This window comes from Vicugna pacos, chromosome 6, assembly GCF_048564905.1.
Source record: "Vicugna pacos chromosome 6, VicPac4, whole genome shotgun sequence".
In the NCBI taxonomy this organism is placed as follows: Eukaryota; Metazoa; Chordata; class Mammalia; order Artiodactyla; family Camelidae; genus Vicugna; species Vicugna pacos.
This window is the reverse complement of record NC_132992.1, coordinates 35,571,776-35,593,820: the sequence shown is the minus strand read 5'-3', so window position 1 is coordinate 35,593,820 and position 22,045 is coordinate 35,571,776. Positions and strand designations below refer to the sequence as shown.

The window sequence follows — 22,045 nt, the reverse complement described above, 5'->3', positions numbered from 1 at the left end:
TTGTATCTGTGGTCACCCACATTGGAGTCAGTCCTCTAACCCCTGTTTTCATTCAGGGCTGACTTAATCTCCTCACTTTAATGACCTGTCTTTGAGGAAAGCACTGTACTAGACCTCATGCACTTTAGAAAAATGGAAAACTGGCCATTTAGCTGTGCTTTTGGCAGTGACAATATTTTTTCATGACCATTTGAAAAACTAATGTTGTATGGATGGTTACCTGTCATCTTCAAAAGTTAACACCAAAAGCTAGTAGCATGGCATTTTGGCATTTAGTGCTAACATCATAAGTAAGAAGGTTGCATTTTTGTACTGTGTTCAAAGCACTCTTCCTATGGATTTGTATGCCCTGACAGATTTTTTTTTTATCTTTCAGAAAGCACTATTAAAGTGTTTTCATAGTTTGGTATGTGTTTGAACTTTCAGCTTACAAAAACCTATCTAATTGCTATCATTTTTTATCTTCCATTAAGCTAAATGTTCCACATCATCACTTATAACCAAGCCAGTGATGATCTAGAGTGCCAATATTCCCATCACTCATTCAAGCATCTCCATTAGTCAGAAAATTAGATGTATTTTGAATATATTATTTTCAGTGGCACTATCATATTCTAATACAGGGTATGGTACTATTTCAGGTACAACATGTTTTGTAAACATTAATCTTCAAATAAACTGTTATTTCACTACCATTCCATAAACATAAAAATGGAAATAGAACTAATGAATGAATTGCCCAACATCTCACAAAAATCAAAGCAGAATTAGGATATCATCAATTTCATCTCCATCTGTGTCCTTGGATAGTAAAATCAGACTTTTCTTGAGGAGTTTTGTAGCCCACTTATCAAAATATGATTCAACCTATTTTACGGGCTGTTGTGTATTGGGATTATTATTGATGGCTTTAAAATAGTTTTGTCTGTGAAATACAGAATAAGTGGAAAGAGCATACAATGTATATACAGACAGATTACAGTATAACATCAACACCCCTGTATCCATCACCCAGATTAGGAAATAGATTACCAGTTAAAAGCCCTCTATTGCACACCTTTGAGTACATTTTGCTTTCTGTTCCACTATCCAGAAAACACCACTATCCTGAACTTAGTATTAACATTTCCTAGATTTCTTTATATTTTTACGACATATGCATAAATTCTAACAGAATATACAACTTCCATGAACTCTTCACACTTTGCATTTAGCATAAGTGAAATCTTACTTTTATCTATTTTGACTTCCTTCTTACACTGAAAAACGTACTTTGAGATTTATTTATGTTGATGTATTTGCTATGTTTTATTAATTTTCTCTGTGCTATAGGATTTTATAGTATATGAATATATTACAGTTTATTTTTATAGTTGATAGAAATTCCATTTTTTCCATCATTTTGCTACTAGCACAATGCTCTTATAAAGCATTCATCTAAATGGTTTCTTTGTGAACAGAGTCAACAGGGCAAATGCCAACTATTCAAATTGCTGGCTAATACAGGCATGTTCAACCTTACTTAGTAATTCCATAGCAATCATAATGGGCTAGAACAACTCCCAAAATTTTAGTGGTTAAAACATCAAAGTTTTATTAATTGCTCCTGTTATGTTTTCATCTTGGATTAGGTGATGTGGTGAGGAGAGTCTTCCACATCATCCTCCCTTATGGAATATTACCAGTCACCATGGAAGAGGAGGAAAATCTTGATTCATCACTCACAAATCTTAAAGCCTCCCACTTAGAAATGATATGGGTCACATAGCTTAACTTCAAGAGGGTAGTGCAGTTTTAGCATATGCTGAGGAGAAGAATAAGAAATATCTGTGGCTGGGTAGTATTCCACTGTATATATATGTAACACAATGCCATTTGCAGTCACATGATGGACCTAGAGATTATACTAAATGAAGAAAGTCAGACAGAGAAAGACAAATATATGATATCACTTATATGTGGAATCTAAAAAAATGACACAAATGAACTTATTTTCAAAACAAAAACAGACTCACGGACATAGAAAACAAACTTATGATTACCAAAGCGGAAAGGGGGGCAGGAGGAAGGATAAATTAGGAATTTGGGATTAGCAGGTATAAAGTACTGTATACAAAATAGATAAACAACAAGGTCCTAATGTATAGCACAGGGAACTATATTTAATAGGTTGTGTTAACCTATAATGAAAAAGAATGTATATAATATATGTATAACTGAATCACCATGCTGTACACAGGAATCTAACACAACACTGTAAATCAACAATATTGCAATAAAAAAAGGAAATATCTGTGAATGTCTGCTAATGATGACTACATACTGTTTTCAGAGTGATTGCTCCAATTCACACACCAACAAGAAATAATGAAAGTTCCTATGAAGTCTGATATTGTCAGATATTAAGACATTTTTTAACCTTATGGATATGTTCTATCTCACTGTGGTTTTAATTTGCATATACCTGATTAATAATGAGATTGAGCACGTTTTCATAACTATATGTGTTTTGTATTACACAAAATCCTTCTTTTGTAACATTACTCATTATTTTGCCCATTTTTCTATTGAGTAGTTCAAGGTTTTTAAAATAATCATTTGGAGGTATTATATATTCTGGATACTAATCCTTTACTGGCTTTATGTGTTGCAGATATTTTCTCAAACACTGGGCTTGTATTTCTCACTTTCTTTAAAATGTGTTTCTTTAATATGATCAAATTTATTCATCCTTCATTTTATTGTTTGTTTTTCATGTCTTATTTAGGAAATCTCTTACCTAAAAAAAAATATATTCTTCTGTATTGTCTTCTAAATGTTTTATAGTTTTGTCTTTCATCTGCATGCCTTTCATCCACTTGGAATTGATTTTTATGTATACTGTGATGTAGAGCTCCATTTTTACTTTTACATCCATATATATAGTTGTATATGAGTCAGGCTAGATTACCAGTGGCTCTTAGCCAGCAGGATTTTTGTCCTCCTAGAGGACATTTGACAATGTCTGGAAACAGTTATGTTTGTCACAATAAGAAAGAGAATGCTTCTGGTGTCGAGTGAATAGAGGCCAGGGATGCTGATAAAAAAAAAAATCCTACAATTCACAAGACAGCCCTCAATATCAAAGAATTATCGATCCAATCATCAACAGTGCTGAAGCTGAGAAATTCTGGATTAGATTATCCTGTGATAACAAACAACCCCAAAAATCTTTTGACAGCAAAGGTTATTTCTCAAAAATCTCTTGACAGCAAAGGTTATTTCTGCCTCACAATCATGTCAATTGAGAGTCGGCTGATGCTCTGCTTCCCTATGTGGATCATTGCCAATCTCACAACCGAGGGGAAAAGGGAATGTAGTCATATTGTGTATGCAGTGGCTCTACCAGAAGTGTCACACATCTTTTCTTAAATTTTTTTTGGCCAAAATCAATGGTCTAGGTTTCCACTTTAAGGAGCTAGGAAACAAAGCAAGTTAAACCCAAAGTAAATATAAGAAAGGAGATAATAAAGATAAGAATGAACTCAATGATATAGAAAATGTCATGTGCAACAGCTATGTATGGCTAGAAATTCAGCACAGGTAGAACATTTCCATCATCACAGATAACTTCCTTGGAGAGATTTGATCCAGTCTTCCAGGATATAGGAAATCTGAAAGATGATATAAATCAATTTAATTGACATTAAAAAAAAAAAAACAAACTACATCTAAGAACTGCAGAAAACACATTTTTTTAAAATGGACATGGAATGTTCACCAAGACTGTATGCTGGTCCACTAAATGAGTCTCAAAAGATTTTGAAATTATTGAAATCTTAGGAATATCTCCACTCATTGTACTAGTGAAGTAGAAATCAATTTTAAAAATCTAAAAGTTAAAAAACATAAATCTAAAGAAATACATGTATAAGGAAAATTAAGAAACACATGGCTAAAGAACCCAAGGGTCAAAGAAAAAAAAAATCACATGGGAAATAATTTTCAGCTGAGTTGTAATAAAAACACAACATATCAAAATGTGTAGGATGCAGCTAATGAAGTGCTCACAGTGAAGTTCATAATTTTAAGTATTTAATTTAGCAAAGAAGAAAGATCTAAAAACCAATGGTTTAAGATTCCACTTTAGGAACAAGACAATAAAGCAAATGAAACCCAAATTAAATAGAAGACAGGAATAATAAAAATAAGAATGAAACTCAATGAAACAGAAAATAGTCGAACAGAAAAAAATTAAATTGAATGCTACACTTTGAAAAGATCAATAAAATTGATAAATCTGTAAGTAGACTAGCAAGAAAAAAAAAAAAACTAAGGAAGACACAAATGATCAGTATCAACAGTGAAAGAGAGACCACCATAAATCCTAAAGACATTAACGAGACAGTAAGCGAATATTATGAACAAATTCATGCCAATAAATTCAACGTAAACAAAATGGACAAAATTCTTGAATGTCACAATTCCAAATGTGATATTACAGTAAAATTTGAAAGCCTGAATAGCTTTAGACCTCCTAAAAAGTAATTAACAGTCTTTCTCCAAAGAAACCTCCAGGCTTAGATAGCTTTTACAGATGAATTCTGTCAGCTATCTAAGAAAGAAAGAATAGCAACCATATACAAACTCTTCCAGAACATAGAAGAGAAAGTAGGCAATACTTTCTAACACATTTTATGAGGCCAGTGTTACCCTGATACTAAAACCAGACAAGGTATTAAAAGAACTGAAAATTACAGACCATGGTAATTTATGAATATAAATGCAAACATCCTTAATAGTAACAAATCATATCTGTATACACTTCATGTATATATAAATATACACACACAAACCTACATATATTAAAATTTATATTGTCTAATAATAAATTCCTTCATATTCAGTCAATACATAGCTCGCCTATTGTTGTGACTAAGATGAAGGTAGTACAGGAGTCTCTGAGACAATGAATTGTTTGTTGCACCTCCGTAGGCATCTGGTAAATGGAGTCAAAAAAGGAAGAAGTCAGGGTAGAGAATGAGGAACTAGAGGAAGGAGGCAAAATGGAACAATAAGTATAATAAACATGGATGAGAAGGACCCAAACAGCACAAAGAAGAAAGCAATGGACATTTTTTTGACTCCTTCCATACACAAAAATAAGAAAGCAATTCACCTTTTCCTCATAGATGAAGTAGTAGCTTTGGGAATACTACTGAGGGCAAGGACTGACACTCAAGCCTTGGGAGTTGTGTACTTTTGTTAAGGCAATTTAATCCTTTGGGAATACTAATGAGTAGAGCCTTGCAGTGGTTTTGTTGTTCTCTTTTTAAGGGTTCTGCTGTGAAACACATAATAGTGATATGTAAATACTAATACACGTTTCTTGATTAGAAAACCTATAAAGTGTATTAGAAATAAGAAATTAGTTTACATGATAATCTCTTGGTGTTTTTGAGATTTCACAGACATGATTATTTTAGTGCTGCTTGCAATACATTGGCAGTGTTAAAAATGATTAAAGAACACAATTTAGGTGATGAAAACAAACTTTATTTAACGCTTCATGAAGCAGAGTCTCCTTTCAGAAAACTGCAAAATGGGGCATAAAGCAGGAAACATCTATAGAATAAAGAACAAAGAACAGAAAAATGGCAAATATCTGATAGGCTGGGGCCACAGAGTCAGCCTTGTTTGTGATTAGAAGGCCATGGGTTGACTTGGCACGTGAGGATTGGCTAACTGGATATACTGCGTTTCTGTTTAAGTGGAGCGTTTAAAAGGAAATGAAAATTATCTAAGCTTTGGTTTGCCCACGTAGCACCCCAGGAAGGAGCAGGAGCAGCTCCATCTTGGGCCTAGAGTTTATTTCAAAACATGAACTGATATTTTTGAAGTTAAAATGCGTACTAAGTACACTACTTGAAAAAATATTTTACAACTTCATCCTGTTTACAACTGTAAGAGTAATAGCATCTGTGTGGATATAGTTTCTTATTCTCTATGGACTATAGAACAGCATAGTAAATAGTACTAAATCTGTCAGTTCACCAAGTGTGGAGGCTTGTGTAGACTTAGCTTTAGGATATTGAGAAGCACTGATCTAAAACTAGTAGAATAATGGGTACGCATCATAATGTGGCTGGCTTAAATGTAGCATAAACGTTGCAAACTTGACTCCCCATGAGTAGTGTCCATCTGTCTTCATTACAGTGAATATATAACCCAAACTTCTGAGTTCTCAAATACTAAGGATGAAATCGATAGGTAATTAAATAGAAATGGTTCATTTAAAAAAATTTATCAGACACATATTCTGGCCATGTACTGTGCTGAGAAGTTAAAATGCAATGATGATCTAGCCAGATATAAACTCTGGTACTTTGGATTTCATAATCTCATAGTGCAAATGAATTTGAATACCTACCATATTTCTGTGAAGCACTCTAAAATTACCTGTATTGCATCTACTGGCAAGGCCAATGTCACGTTTCGATGGCATTTTTATCAGAGTTAAACCCCAAGAAAGAAGTAGCCTTATAAATTACTACAGGGAAGTGATTTTCACATTTGCACATCTGTTTGGGACCATCTCAAGATGTCTCGTTATCTCCAGCATCACCACCAAATTCTCAAACAAAATAAAACAGTGGGGAGGGAATAGCTCAAGTGCTAGAGTACTTAGCATGCATGAGGTCCTGGGTTCAATCCCCAGTACCTCCTCTAAAAATAAGCAAATAAATAAACCTAATTACCCACCCCCACAAAAAATTTACAATAAAATTAAATTAAACAGAACAAACAAACAGTAAAACTAGTTGTCAATTCCAAGTGACCTATTCAGGAGCTGGGAAGTACATGTTGTAATATCAAACAAAAAATATTTTTGTAACTTTTGGGTAATGCAACTCCAAGAAGCTTGGAATATCTACCTTCAGGTCTCTATCTTTATTTCCTTCTGTCACACAAACTTCCATGGACACAACACATTATTTCCTATTCTACCATTCATCTGAGACTTCCTAGTGGAAATGGCACAAATAAGGTAGAGGCATCAAGATAATTTCCTGCTTCAATTGGTTCCAGATTTCTCTTTCAGAATTAAATACATTTTAAGAAAAGAGGGAAAAAAGGGAAACAAAATCCCTAGTTTTTAAGTAAAACGTTTTCTAATCCTCTAAGTATTTTTGCTTGTGCTAATTGATTGTTAAACAATATTTGTAAACGATGTGCCTTTCAGTATTTTGCCTAAGAGCTAAGATTTGGAATCCATTTGACTTGAATTTTTGAGCTTTTAATATTTTCATCACTTGAAAGCTATGTTAAGAAAACATCTCATACTTCAAACTTTAATACATTGGCAATACTTGCATTTATTTGCATTGTTACATTAACTTTTTTTGGTGTTTCTTTAGTAAAATGTTTTTTCTTGGATTTCTGAAATATAAATGTATAAAACTATAAAATCATACATTTTCTATTATAAAAACAATTATAAAGTTGGCAGAGATGTATTTTTCAAAAAACTATTATCACCAGTTGCAACTTGTCTTTGTAAATCAAGATTTTCTTGATAATTTGCCACCAAACAAAAAAAGAAATAAATCAGGTGCTAAGGCTATTATTTACAACCTCTAATTTCAAAATCGGTATCAATCTATCATCAAATAGTTTATTTTTCTCTACAATTAATTTTAAAATAAATGTTGTAAGTTTAATTCATATAGTAAATTTACGTTATAAAAGGCTTTTTTCCTTTCCACTTTATAAAAAAGATTTTTATTTTTATTGGAAAAAGAATTCCACTTCAAACCACAACTTCTATTGTATGTGTATAAAAGCTTCACTTTTATTTTCAGTGTTTGGATATCTGAACATCTTTATTTGTCAGAGTGGAATATCTAAAGAAATATAACTATTATTTACTGGTGCTTATGAGGTTTTAATGAAGCTATTATGTTCATTTAATTGGTATTCAAATTCAAAAGAAAAATTATAATGGTAACTTTTTTCTGTATATTCTCTGTGAAGAATATATAACTCAATGCCTGTCTATATTTGACATTATGCCAATCAAAGGTTGACATTTACTCACTTCAGAAGGCTTGACAAAAACCATGCTAAGTTTGGGTGACAAAAAATCCAAATCCTTTGTTATAAATCCAGAGGAAGAATTTCTTTTCATTCAATATTAACAGTCCTAACAAATGAAGGTAAACATATTGGCTGAAATCCCAGGCAGGTGACATAATGAATGAAGTGGTCCAGTATAAGTGTGAATGATGGGAGCCGGAGCAAGGCCCTGAGCCTATGTCCCGCCTAAACGAACAACTGCTGTTTAGCTTTGGTCGATCATTACTACATTTGAGTACGGGACCAGAATTACCAGACTGTGTGATTTTTCCAAAAGATACTGAAACACATATTTTTAAAAAACATGAAATCCATCTATTTTTAAATATTGGCCCCAAAATGAAAAACACAGTGCTGGCAAAATTAATCAAGATAGGCTGTAACCTCTCAACTACCTAAATCAAGCTCAATTATTTCAAATAATTTTCATTTTGTATTCATCACAGGAACATATATGAGTCTACATTATGAAAGAATACATGCACTATTTAAACTATGTAAAGAATTCAGGATCATACATAATATTTAAAGTCACTTAAGCATTTATATGTATGTTTGAAAATATATATTTTAGTACATTTTATTATTCTTCCTTTGGGTACTAACAACCTGTAAGGTTAAAAACCTGTAAGTAAATATTCTGCCCAAAAGTAATAGATTCAAACTTAATTTAACTATTTAACTCATTAGGAAAGAATTAAAGAAGACATTTCCTTGACTCCTTAACTGTATTTCATAATGATTTCAAATTAATCTTATAGAAAAATAGACCTATAAGGATTCTTGAAAATTGTTTAATAAAATCCTTAATGTTATGTGTGAATAAGGTCCAGAAAGGAGAAGTGTTTGTCCAATATCACAGAAATAGTTAACCACAGAACTGAGAAGCCAAATAGCATAAAGTTAAGGAGTAACATTTAATATATTCCAAATTGAGATCATGAAAAGAAGTACAAAGTGAGCATGTGAGAAAATGTGGAGTATTTAGTAAGTTAAAATACAAAATGTACAACTGATGTAGATACTGACAGGAGTAAATGTTACAAGGAGGTCTAAATAGCCTTACTCTTATGTTTAATGCACATAAAATTAATATTTTTATGATTGTAAAGCAGTTTTCAAGCTGTTAACTTAGAGTGAAACGATTCTGGATGGATACCATTTGTGAGCATCTAGGTGATTTTCAAAGAGGCTTGTGGCAGTGGGCAGAGCTAATGTCTTGAGTCTTAATAGTAATTAAACTTAGTATCTGTCATTCATCTCTGCTTTGCAAATAAGCTGAGAATTCAGATTTATCACTGACAGAAAAATAAGAATTTAATGGGTAGTTCAATAGAAAAAGAGTTTTAGCAAGTGTAAAAGATAAGAACTCTGCTTCTGACTGTCGGAAGAGCTGACAGGATTCAGACAGGTTCCAGCAGGGAATGATGGCATTTTCTATCAGGACCACAGAGCTGCTTGAGAGACCAGGACTGGATATTAATGTAGCCAGTATGAATTTGCTCCACATACTAAGTAGCATGCTTTATTTGCTCTGAAACAAGCCAAATCATATTCCAAATCTCCACTACCCAGAGTTGTAAAAAATTACTTTTTTTGAATATAATAAATGGGGCTATTTTCTTACCTAGAACTATCCCAAGATCTGGAAGAGGTGTAATTGGTGCCTGTCCAGAAATGGGATGGGGGAGGTAGTCTTTACTTTATGACAGTTATTATCTCCTTATGCTCCATGATGCCATTACTGCAGTTCATCTTCTGCTCTGCGTTGGGCACTGACTCACTAACAGGCTCAATAATCCTGCTCTGGTGAGGACACTCACTCAGTGCAGGCTGGGCTACGAAGACCTAAACAGCACTGCCTTCAATGCTGCAATGCTAAGTAGTTGGTCTTTCACAACTTCACTCAGCCATTCCCCATTAAGGGGGCTGCATGCGAGCAGACCTGACATTTTATAATTCTGTCTGTCAAGTAGAATCATTTCCCTTTTTTCAACTCTCAGTACAAACATCTCCTTCTGGATAAGCCTCTCCTGCCTCAAAAACTCTTAGGTAGAGTTGTTCCTCCAGATAATAGCGCAAAAACTCCTAACACAAATTCAGGTAAAGGAACTAAGTTTCACTTAAAGTAGAACTAACTTCATAGCCAGTCAATAAAAATGATTCAGCAAAGGATAAGCCAAAAAGGTGAAAGATAAAGACATGTGAATATTGGGCCAGGGTCAGGTGGAAGCTTGTATTACCAAAATAAATAACTGAAATATTTGGGACTGGTTAGGGAATTATGAATCCATGTTTTAGGTCACAGGATTGGTTTGAAGCATAAAAGTTATAGCTTGGGACTGAAGTTGGGGATGAAAAGCTAGAAATAAACCTGGAAATGAAATTGAGAAATTTAATAAGTAGCTGTGAGGATATCCCAAATCTATCTCCAGCTAACAGTAGTTGGATAAACATGCCACTTTGGCATATTTGAAGTAAGAAAAAGGGAAGTGAGCCTTGATGTTCCATGAACATGTACTAACTAAACCAATTTATGGATAAATTTCAGTTGTAAGTATGCAGGGAAGAAATTAAACTTTCATTTTTCTATGCTTTGTTTTTTTCTTTTCTTAGTTTCCAAATAAGCTCTTAGAAAAATTCCAAGTTTTCCTGTTTTATGGGCAAAATGTTTTGTCAGACCAAAGCCAAGGCATAACAGAAATCTTAGTGTTCACAAAGCTTAGCATGGTGGCTGTACCATTCATTTTGGCTTATCATTGTAAGAAGAGCTAGTGGAACAAAGAAGTAAAAAAGCAAAAGAGGAAAATTTGGAGCACCTAAAATATTTACACCTTACCACCACAGGCTTTTCTGTCATGTGGGTAGTAGGGCTTCTGGAGAATGAAGGATGCACAGAGTATAAAAAATTATGTATCATAATCCTAGTCAGTCTGAATGCCCAGGTATTTTGGAGACTCTGAAACATATCATTGATATGGATATTGATAAGTATATTCTATCTAAAAGAGAATCTTATCATCTCCTTCCTTATGTTTGTCATCCTTTTTTACCTCCTTTTCAGGTAACAATAAATAAACTTTCCTAAATTATAATTAGGAAAGAGAGTATTGCTAATATTTAGTCATTGTGAAGTTATAACTGTGACTTTCTGGCTTCTGATACCTTTCATGATACATGATAAGAATGGTTAACATTGTGCTGGGATGCTGTGTTTCCACACATTAAAGAATGAAGTTGGAACCCTACCTCACATCATATACAAAGTTAACTCAAAATGTATCAGTGGCCTAAATATAAGAGCTAAAACCATAAAACTCTTAGAAGAAAACATAGGAGGAAATATTCATGATTTTAAACTTTGCAGTGAATTCTTAGAAATGACACCAAAAGCAGAAGCAACAAAAGAAAAATAGATAAGTTAGACTTCATCAAAATTAAGAATTTTGTGTATAAAGGACAGTATCAATAAAATGAAGACAAGTTACAAAATGGAAGAAAATATTTGCAAATCATGTATCTGATAAAGGACTAGTATCCAGAAAATGTAAAGAACACCTACTATTCAACAACAAAAAGATAACCCAATTTAAAAATGGGCAAAGTACTTGAACACATATTTTTCAAATAAGATTATAAGGGCTACATCCAATGTGAAATGCATAATTTCTGAGAGGAAAAACCTTATAATTCACTGTCCACCAGCTAGAGTACAAAGAAGGTTTTGCCTCAGCTGTGGGGGAAGATTAGCCCTGGATTAAACAGTGATCTCACTCCATCTCATAAAGTTTAAAAGCAAGACCCCCAAATATCAGACTGTTTCCAATAACTGCACTAAAGAACAAAGGTCAAGAATATTTGTAGGAACACCAAAATATCCAGCATACAACAAGGTAAAATTAACAATGCCTGACATATCATAAAAATTATCAGACATGTAGAAAAGCAGGACAATATGATTCATATTGAAGAGAAAAAGCAAACAATCAAAACTGCATCAGAAATGACACAGAATAGAATCAATAAACAAAGATATTGAAGTAATTATTTAACTGTCTTCCATATATTCAAGAATCTACGGGGTTATTCAACATATTAAGTGAATTCTTAGAAGATACAAAAAAAAAAACCAAAATTAACTTTTAGAGATGAAAACTTCAACATCTGAGTTTGGAAGCCTACTAAATTCTTACTTGATATGCATAAGTGGAAAATTCTAAGTCTAGTGACCAGAAGTTTGACCTGCATCACCAAAATAGAGAGTAATGACCCCTCAGTCGAATTCTGGACCTGAATCAATTTACAAATCCAACATGGGGACCTTGAGAAAGGACCCTACTATATTATAAAAAATTTATATTGTGTGACAATGAACTCCTACTCACGGTATTCTCTGGTCTCATAGCTTCCATCCTTCTGAAAGAGCTTAATAGGACTGTGGATTTTCCTTTTGATGACTGAGTTATGGTCCCAGCTAGGTGGCAATACCTTGTGAGACTGAGACAATGTCCTCCAGGATATGGTCAATGCTTTAAGTCAGCTTCTAATATATGGTGCTATTTCTCCTATCACCAGAATTTACAGATCCTTACATTGCAAATCCAAGAGTTGGAAATGAAGAGTATCTCCTCTGACATTGCCTCTTGATCTTGACTAGCAAAATGTTTCTTTCCCATTTCCATTACCTTAGGGTATATTGGTCTAGAGATCTTAGTTCCAAAGCAAGGAATGCATCCACCAAGGGATCTCCTGCATTTCAGGCATTCAGACATAATCTTCTTTACCCTCATTGTGTAATAATCTGCCATTTTCCTTGATAGCCAAGATCAATCACTGCAGCCAGCATAGTAACTCCTTTCTTTTCTTGTTGATTCAGAGGCTTGAAGAGGAGCCTAAAGTGACCAGATGGAATCCTCAAGTTCCAGTTCAAAACCCCTCCCCCAGGGCATCTCTTTGTATTCCCATGTACTTTGATTAAAGTCAGTGGAAAACTATGACAACTTCATTCATGTAGGACTTATAATAGTCCAGATCCTTTAGGAATTAAGGTTTGGGTCCTCCCACTTGTCAAGGAACCACAACCAGCTGAAGTGCTTGCTGAGGGCAAATGGAATATGGAAAAGGAAGTAGAAGAAGGAAATGAAAGAAGGTAGTAGAAGGGTGGAAGAAATACTAGCTATGATGTTGTGATCCTTTGTAGAAACAAAGCCTGTAATCACTCTTGAGTATTTATTTTCATGTGACTGTATTAAATAATTTTGTCTTTATTACCTCTATCATCCTCTTTCCATGTTATAGATGCTAAACTAACAACAGCTAACTTTATATTTCAATATTTAATTTACTGGATATCATAGAAGTGTGAACATCACCCATAGATTTTTTATCTTCTCCTGGGGAAAGGGTTACGATGTTTTCAGTTTTACATGGGATAGTTTATTCTGTTATGCCATTATGTTTATTGCATTAGTCAAAAGTATGATTTTGCTATTGTCTTTATTTGGTGATTAAATATGGTGTAAGGAGATGTGTATGGGTGCCAAGTTGACAGAGGGTGGGCTGTGATGGTTTTGTGATATGACAATGTAGATTTCTCAGAATCCCTTGTCTAGTATATTTCTAGTTAGAGTGGTCTACAAGGGATACTCTCTTGTGAGAGCTGGAGAACAGAAAGAGGGCAGCAGCCATTTTGTAGCATATACATAACTTCTCCTAGTTATTCAATCAAACAATAGTCAAGTCCTGCTGAGAAGGGATTTTGAGGTGTGATTAAAGTTCCAATTTTGAGTTAATCAAAAGGCAGATCATCCTAGGTGGGCCTGAATTAATCAGATGACAGTCATCAAAGCAACCAGGTCTCTGAAGATCAGACTCCGAGCACAATTGGGTCTGCAACTGTTCTCTCTTCCCCCCGTATTTTTTCTTCCTGAATGCCCATCTGTGGATTTTGGGCTTGCTTAACCAGAGCCCACAATTCTGTGAACCAATTCCCTTAATTTCACTGTATATCTATATGCTGCCTATAACTCTGTGTATGTAAATTTAAAAAATATATATCCTACCAGTCTGCTTCTCTGGTTGAAATATGTCTGATATACATTAAAAGAGATTCGAGACACATGAACCTGTTGCAATATATTTATTTGGGTTGAGGTTTCAAGAAAATGTTAAAAAAAATTTTTTTAAGTGAAGTACAGTCAGTTACAATGTGTCAATTTCTGGTGTACAGCACCATGTATCAGTCATGCATATACATACATAAGTTCATTTTCATAAAAGGTTATTACAAGGTATTGAATACAGTTCCCTGTGCTATACAGAAGAAACTTATTTTTTTAATCTATTTTTATATATAATGACTAACATTTGTAAATCTCAAACTCCCTAATTTATCCCTTCCCACCCTCTTTCCCTGGTAACCATAAGACTGTTTACTAGGTCTGAGAGTCTGTTTCTGTTTTGTAGATAAGTTCATAGTGTCCTTTTTTTTAGATTCCACATATGAGTGATACCATATGGTATTTTTCTTTCTCTTTCTGGCTTACTTTACTTAGAATGACAATCTCCAGGTCCATCCATGTTGCTGCAAATGGCATTTTGTTCTTTTTTGTGGCTGAGTAGTATTCAATTATATAAATATACCACAACTTCTTTATTCAGTCATCTGTCAATGGACATTTAGGCTGTTTCCATGTCTTGGCTATTGTAAATAGTGCTGCTATGAACATTGGGGTGCATGTATCTTTTCAGATGAGAGTACCTTCCAGATATATACCCAGAAGTAAGATTGCTGGATCATATGGTTAGTCTATTTTTAGTATTTTTAGGAATCTCCATACTGTTTTCCATAATGCCTATATCAAACTACATTCCCATCAGCAGTGTAGGAGGGTTCCCTTTTCTCCACACCCTCTCCAGCATTTATCGTTCATGGACTTTTGAATGATGGCCATTCTGACTGTTGTGAGGTGATATCTCATTGCAGTTTTGATTTGCATTTCTCTGATAATTAATGATATTGAGCATTTTTCATGTGTCTATTGGCCATTTGTATATCTTCATTGGAGAACTGCTTGCTTAAGTCTTCTGCCCATTTTTGGATTGGGTGTTTTTTTTTTTTTTTTAATTGTATGAGCTGTTTATATAATCTGGAAATTAAGCCTTTGTCAGCTGCATCATTTGAAAATATTTTTCTCCCATTCTATGGGTAGCTGTTAAAAACTTTTAAAGACCATTAAGGAAATTTAAACACAGACCAGATATTTGACACTATTAAGAAGTTTATGCCAATTTTTTTCAATGTAATAATAATATTTTGGATTTTTTTAAAGTCTATAATATTTTCAGAATAAAAATGGTATAATAGTCAGAATTTGCTTCAAAATTACCCCAAGAGAGGTTATAAATGAAACAATATTGACTGGGAGTTTAGTTTTGGAGGTGAATGTATAGTACATGGGATACATTGTATTGTTTTATCTCCTTTTGAAAACATTTCAAATTTTTCATAGTAAGAAGGTAAAATTTTAAAAAAAGTTTTAAGCTCAAAAATACTTAACCTTGAGAAGAAAAGGCTAAGTAAAGGCAAATTAAGCTTTTACTAATTTTTCTCCCCCACAACAGACATTAGGTAGGACTGCAATACCCAGCCTCTTCTTATCTACCACTTTTTATCTCACACACACACACACACACATATATACACTCTCTTTCTACACCATATGCAGATAAATATCTACATATAAAATACTGATTTTAATAAGTTCACACAGTCTTAATTATATGAAATGACACATGGATAAAATAATTTAGAATTACATGATGTCAATTAGATACTCCTGATCTACCAAAGAAATGCTTACATAGTGAAACCAAAAGATTAAATAGCAAGGCAAAATCTAGGGAAGAGTATAGTAATGCAATTTTTAAAATATATATAAGGATGCCAATTTCTTTTTATACTTACAAACACAAGTAACATTGTTATAAGAGAAACAGAACTTTTAATTATTTGATCTATAACAAATAGTGGAAATAGCAAACTACATTAGAAAGAAGGCTTGACCAGAGACATTAAAAACTTCTGGAACTCAAGGAGGGCTATAGCTTATTTGGGAAGCAGGAATTAAACAGACAGGAAATCCAAACAATCCATAATGTAAGCAATTACCTGATGCTGTCTGTAGGTCCAGTAGTTTACCATCTGAAGTTGTATTTTATTATATTTATAATGGCTCATTTATTATTTCTTCAATTCACTTCATCTCGATACATGTAGTACTTTCTAATTAAGGAGTCATCCTAGCAAAATGATAGTTTCCATGTCTAAAAAACTAAAAATGTGTTTTTTAAAAACATAAAAAAGAATTAGTTGGGCTTTTTACAATCTATGCTTGGTTACAATATTTAGATTGTGAAAATTATAAAAAAACATGCAGTACTTTAAACTTTTCAAATTCTTTCTTATTTATTCGATCTTTCCCAACAACACTTTGCAGTAACAGACTTCTCACTTTCCTTTTTTCCTAATTTCATTTTGATACTTGTAACAAACTGTTCCTGCCCTAGCCTTACTTCTTGCCTACGATTTCAGAGCACACTGGCCTGATTTTCCATAATGGTAGGGGATATTCCACAACATTTCCAGCCTGCGTAAGGGCAGAACGGACTCCAGCCTCTATAGAAAGTCCTCAGAAAAAGATGCAGTACCGGCAGTTGGACGATTGGTCAGCATGCATACAATAAATGCATCCTAGAAATAGACCTCGACCAATGACCCAATGACTGAAGGGAGCTGGTAAACATATACCTCAGTTTTCTCATGCTTCGGGTGGGATAGTTCTGAGGCTACTGTTCTAAATGGTTTTTCAGGAAATTCCAGTGAGATTAAGCTCTGTTTGCTCACAGTGGTAATTTGCTTGGTAATTCACCCTTTGTTGCCTTCCTTTCATTCCCCCATCTTACTTCCCCAAGACCCTACTGTGTTTCCTGAAATCACTTCCAAAGTAAACTACTTGCACTTGAATCCTTAACTCAGGATCTGCTTCTGGTAGAACACAAAGTCAGAAAATAATTTTCCCAAAGCACAGCCTGAAGAGACACACAGTATTTCTGTTCTTTAATAACAGGACTGATTGTAGGATGGGCAGGCGCATGGAGACAAAGAAATAGTTTGGGGAATATCTGTGGATATAAACTATCTGTGCTTTCTCTAGAAAGCCAATCGTCATTGCTGAAAATAGATTACCTTTTGTCAGTTAGACTAAAACTTAGGAAGGAAAAGAACACCCCCTGAAAGCCAATAAAGACTGAGGATTTTGTTCTTCAGATTAATATCATTTTCTATCATAGGTGGTTATGCTCATAAGTCATCAACTAATTAGCAATGAAAAGCACACAAATTCTATTGTGTCGTAAGGTGTCAGAAAGTATTATTAAGTTTGCAGTGTCAACTGCTTGGTTAATTAAAAATAAACTATTTCTTTTCAGAGAATTGAGGTCAAATGCTTCTATTGTATTTTTCAAAAGTTCATTCAAACAGTTTATTTATAGCGTAAGACGTATAGCATGCTGTAGTAATAATATAGCACGCTGTAAAGCAGCTTATTAACTGGGAGCTGCTTTTTTATTTCTTCAGTTTTATTAGCTGGTACAAAATGCAGGAGACAACAGGTAAAATTCTAAATCTACATAATCAGAATGGTAGAGCTATGTGCAGTGAGAAATGGAGTAGCATAATTTTTCAAAAAGACAAAAAATATACTAAGGAATGGAGGCTTAATTAGAATATACCCTCTCATACTCTTCATTGACCAAATCATCTGAGCTGAGTGATCCTTAGATGTTTGACCACGTCAGAGACTTAGGATGTTCTCTGTAATTCTTGGCATATCATAGTTACATTACTGTTAAGCATACTATCCACATTAAAAATTATATCTTCTGCTTCGGGGCCCCATGTAGTGGTGGATAGTATTTAAATATTAACTCTTAAGAAGGAATAAAAGAAATGGTCAAATAAATAGCATAAGAATACAGTGCCATGACTACTTCAGTAAGCTTATGTCTATAAGGCAATTTAACTTAGAAGGCTCATTTACAATTTAACTTACCCATGGCAATGATAAATATTTTCTAAACTTCTTTAGAAAATATTTTATTTTTAGAAATAAAAATTTGTGAACCTCCAGTTTTCCAATTCTGAAACAGTCTCTCCTCAATTCAAAACTACATCCTACTGAATACTTTGTCCAAGCTTTAATGTAATATAGCTAAGAACTATCTTTTGTCTTTGAATTGTATTTGTCCCCTGTCTTTTACTGTTTCGAAACAATCCAGTTGCAAATTCCAGCCCTTTTCTAATTTTTCATTTTTGAAAAATATTTTTCACAGAACACTTCGTACAATGTCTGGCATCAGCCTTTTTTTAATCTTAACTACCGCGTATTCCAAACCCTATTATTTTCTCATCACAGCTCCCCCGTCCTTTAAAATCCAATTCCGTGTATAAATACTTTTTATTTTTGATCATGAAGGCTATGTTGTGGTCTCCTATTATGTCATATGTCAGAACAAAATTCTGGATTTGGTTCACAGACCTTTACCAATATGTACTAACTTACCTGCTTTCCTTTTCTTTCAGCTCTCAGGGTATCTTCTTCCCTGACTTGAGGCAAGTGTGTTTTTCATATTTCAGATGAACTTTTATTCCCTAACTAAACGTTATTCTCTTCCTCATTCAGCAGACTGTCATCTATCTTTCATTACTTAAAAGCACCAGAAATCCCAGTGCATCCTAGATACTCCTTCTAATAAAGGAGCTAAGAGTAGGATTAGTACCCTTTTCCATTCCCCTCTCTAACAGGAATTAAAATTTATTCTATTTTCTTCTGTCATTGCCTTAGGTATGCAGGTATACTTGGTTAGAATACCGTATCAGTAAAGTTCTTTCTTTGCTAGCTTAATACTAAAGCTATCTTTCAAGCTGAAATGCTGTTGTAGAAAGTACAGGGATGGGGCATCTTTGTTCTAGAAATCTAGTGACTATGTGAACACGTTTTTACATTTTACAGTACATTGCCATATACATTATCTCACCTGACTCAGTTGGGAGAGGTAAAGTCCCTTTTTTAAAGTAGAAGGAAACCTGATGCTTTAGAATACTGCAGTATTCAAGAGGACAGACTTTGGAATCAGGTCGACCTCAGTTTGAATTATTACTACAGTGTTTACACCTGTGTGACTTTGGGTAAATTATTAATATCTCTAAACCCAAACTGCCTCATAAAATGGGGATAGTAATACCTACATGATACACTGCATGTAAAGAGCACCACATGTGAAGTGGATTGCTTTGCCATGGTAAGCACGTAATACATAGCAACACGTTAAGGGATTTGCTCAAGACACACTTAGAATACGCCGCAATAACTTGAAACCAGTATTTCCGACTCCAAAGCTGATACTTTTCCACAATCACTGCTTCCTACCACACTGATTTACTTAAATTACTAACTTGATGGATGACCTTGAGCAAAATACTTGAACTGAGTCAGTCTACTCATCTATAAACGGAGTCTTTTCAGACTTTCAATGTCTATCCAAATACACTAGATTTTCTTTTTCTTGTCATGTTGTAGGGTCGCGGTTCAGGTTCCTTACATATGCAAGATCTATATAATTATAAGCTGTGCACATTGCAATGAACTTTATTCCTATATTCATATTTCCTTCAATATTTAGTTTTGGATACACACTCAGCTGTTGCCCGTCTTTAGTCCGCCTCCCGGCGCCTCGCGAAGGGGATATCCGTATCTAGCTTTATTTATTTATATCCTGGCTTGTTTCCGAAAGGATTTAAGGCGGCGAGTGATACTATAAGTTCCCTAACGAAGTCACACAGTGCGAGTAATACTCTTGATGAAATCACCTCGTAGAAAACCGCCCTTGAGTGAGATGCTAACGGCTTTTACCTACTCTTAAAAATAAAAACTAATGTACCTAGCTAGAAGTCCAGGAGGTATACGGTTAGGGTTCTTCCCTCAGCCTTGACGCTGTCCCACCCGTTGTCAACGGTCACTCCAATGCCCTTCTCAGACTAGCCGAAATTGTCGCCGCTCCAGTCCCGGCTGGACCGAGATCCCACCCCGCCCCTTCACTCCCTCTCATACCCAAGTTTCCCGATTGGGAAGGGGCCTGAAGAGCCTTTCTCACGTTTCCATATTATTGGCTGGCACGGCTGTCAGTAAACTCTGTTTCCCGCCTTCCAGCCTAGCGCGTTTCTTGGACCCCTCGGTTTCTGCGACAAGCCGCTTACGTTTGCCTGAGCCGTGTTGCCGGGGACCCACGACCTTTCACCCCTCCCTTCCCACAGGAGAGCCCCGGCCCCCGTCCCCGCCCCCGCTGCCGGCGCGCGCCCCCGCGCACGCGCTCAGCCCGCGCGCGCACACTCCCGCGCAAACACGCTCACAATCACCCCCACCTCGGTGCCCCCCCACCCCGCCCCCGCAGGCTGAGGTTTCAGCGTTGGGAGGCGGCGGCGGCGGCGGCGGCAGCGGCGCTGCTGAGAGGCAGGGACCCGAGCGCGATGTGTGTGGGAGTCTGCGAACTCAACCCCTCACTACCCTCCCCTCGCAGCCATCCCCCTCCCTCCCCGCCAGCCCCCCCCAACAAGCGGGAGAAATAATGAGCGAGACCGGGCGGCAGCAGCAGCAGCGCCGAGCAGCCCAGGCAACGGCAGAACCGCTCCGGCAGCGGCGGCGGCGGCAGCACCAGCAGCGGGAGCGAGCGCAGCGCTAGCGCGGCGCGGGGACTGCCGCGCTCCTTCCCGGCTCCTGCCCTCCTCCGCCGCTCGCTCCTCTCTCCGCATCCACCTCCTTCCCCTCCTCCTGCTCATTCACTCTTTCCCTTACTCTCCCCTCCTCCTCGGCTTCTCCCCGCGCCCCGCCAGCCCTCGCGCTCTCCCACTCCCTCTGCCCGTCCTCCCCGCTCCCCTCCTCCCGCTCATTCACTCGCCCCTCTCCCTTCTCCACTCTCTCCCCCTCTCTCCTTTCTTCTCCTTCTTTCACCCTCCGTCTCTCACACCCCCTCCATTCCCCTGTCTCCTTTCTGACACTGCACTGCAGCTGCTTCTCAGCCCTGCCCCCTCCCCAGTGAGAACAAACCAGCAACATTGCTTTTTTTTCTTAAAGAGATTTCTATTGATCCGATTAAAAAAAACAAAAACAAAACAACCTTAAGAAACCCCAAAAGCAAAAAAAAAAAAAAGAAAAAAAGAAAAAAAAGACAAGAAAAAGCCAAAACAAAAGGGAGAACCTTCTCCCCCTAGAAGCGGCAGGAACTGCAAACATGATGGCGGCAGCTCCCATCCAGCAGAACGGGACCCACACTGGGGTTCCCATAGACCTGGACCCGCCGGACTCGCGGAAAAGGCCGCTGGAAGCCCCCCCTGAAGCCGGCAGCACCAAGAGGACCAATACGGGCGGTGGGTATCGCTTCCACCTCCCCGCTGGCCCCATCCCCCGCCGCCCGCCCCTGCCTCCCTCCCTCCCGCCGCCCTCCCTCCCTCCCGCGGCCCGGACACCTCCAGCCCGAACCCGGCGGCTCCCGCGCCCTGCCTCGCGCCCCCTCCCCTGCACCTGCCCCGCACCTCGCTGTCCCCGACACATTTCCATTTCTGTGTTTATCATTCATCAAAATGGCGACCGGTTTTTCGGAATAGACCTATCTTTCCATTTAATCGGTCGAAAGGCTGACCATATAAATATCCTAGACCTGGGCAAGGGGGTCCGTTAAGGAGGAGGAGGATGACCCCAAGTGAGGTGATGGCCGCCCGAAGATGCGCGCTGCATTTAACAGTCTGATAAAATAAATAAATAAATGGCACTTGGGTAGCGGAGAGCAAATGACTGGGGCACGAGAGAGTTTTTCT

At 36.4% G+C, this 22,045-nt stretch overlaps 1 protein-coding gene and 1 long non-coding RNA gene across 4 annotated transcripts in view; one reads left to right on the top strand and one right to left on the bottom strand.

Annotated features, from left to right (window-relative positions):
• Window positions 1-550: 550 nt before the first annotated feature.
• Window positions 551-20,459, bottom strand: LOC140696874 (uncharacterized). 2 transcript variants are annotated; one of them, XR_012073471.1, is made up of 3 exons: window positions 20,116-20,459; window positions 16,286-16,448; window positions 551-925 (listed from the first exon to the last, which is right to left on the bottom strand). It is a non-coding gene; the product is annotated as an uncharacterized lncRNA (long non-coding RNA). The 2 variants fall into 2 exon arrangements; XR_012073470.1 differs by lacking the exon at window positions 551-925 and adding an exon at window positions 1,292-1,804.
• A 362-nt stretch (window positions 20,460-20,821) lies between these two features.
• The window catches only part of NOVA1 (NOVA alternative splicing regulator 1), a 142,246-nt gene continuing 141,022 nt past the window's right edge, over window positions 20,822-22,045 (top strand). For both annotated transcript variants that reach the window (XM_072962878.1, XM_072962875.1), the window contains exon 1: window positions 20,822-21,598. In XM_072962878.1, the coding sequence (XP_072818979.1) occupies window positions 21,463-21,598 (136 nt within the window). In that variant the 5' untranslated portion in view covers window positions 20,822-21,462. The remainder of the gene's footprint in view (window positions 21,599-22,045) is intronic.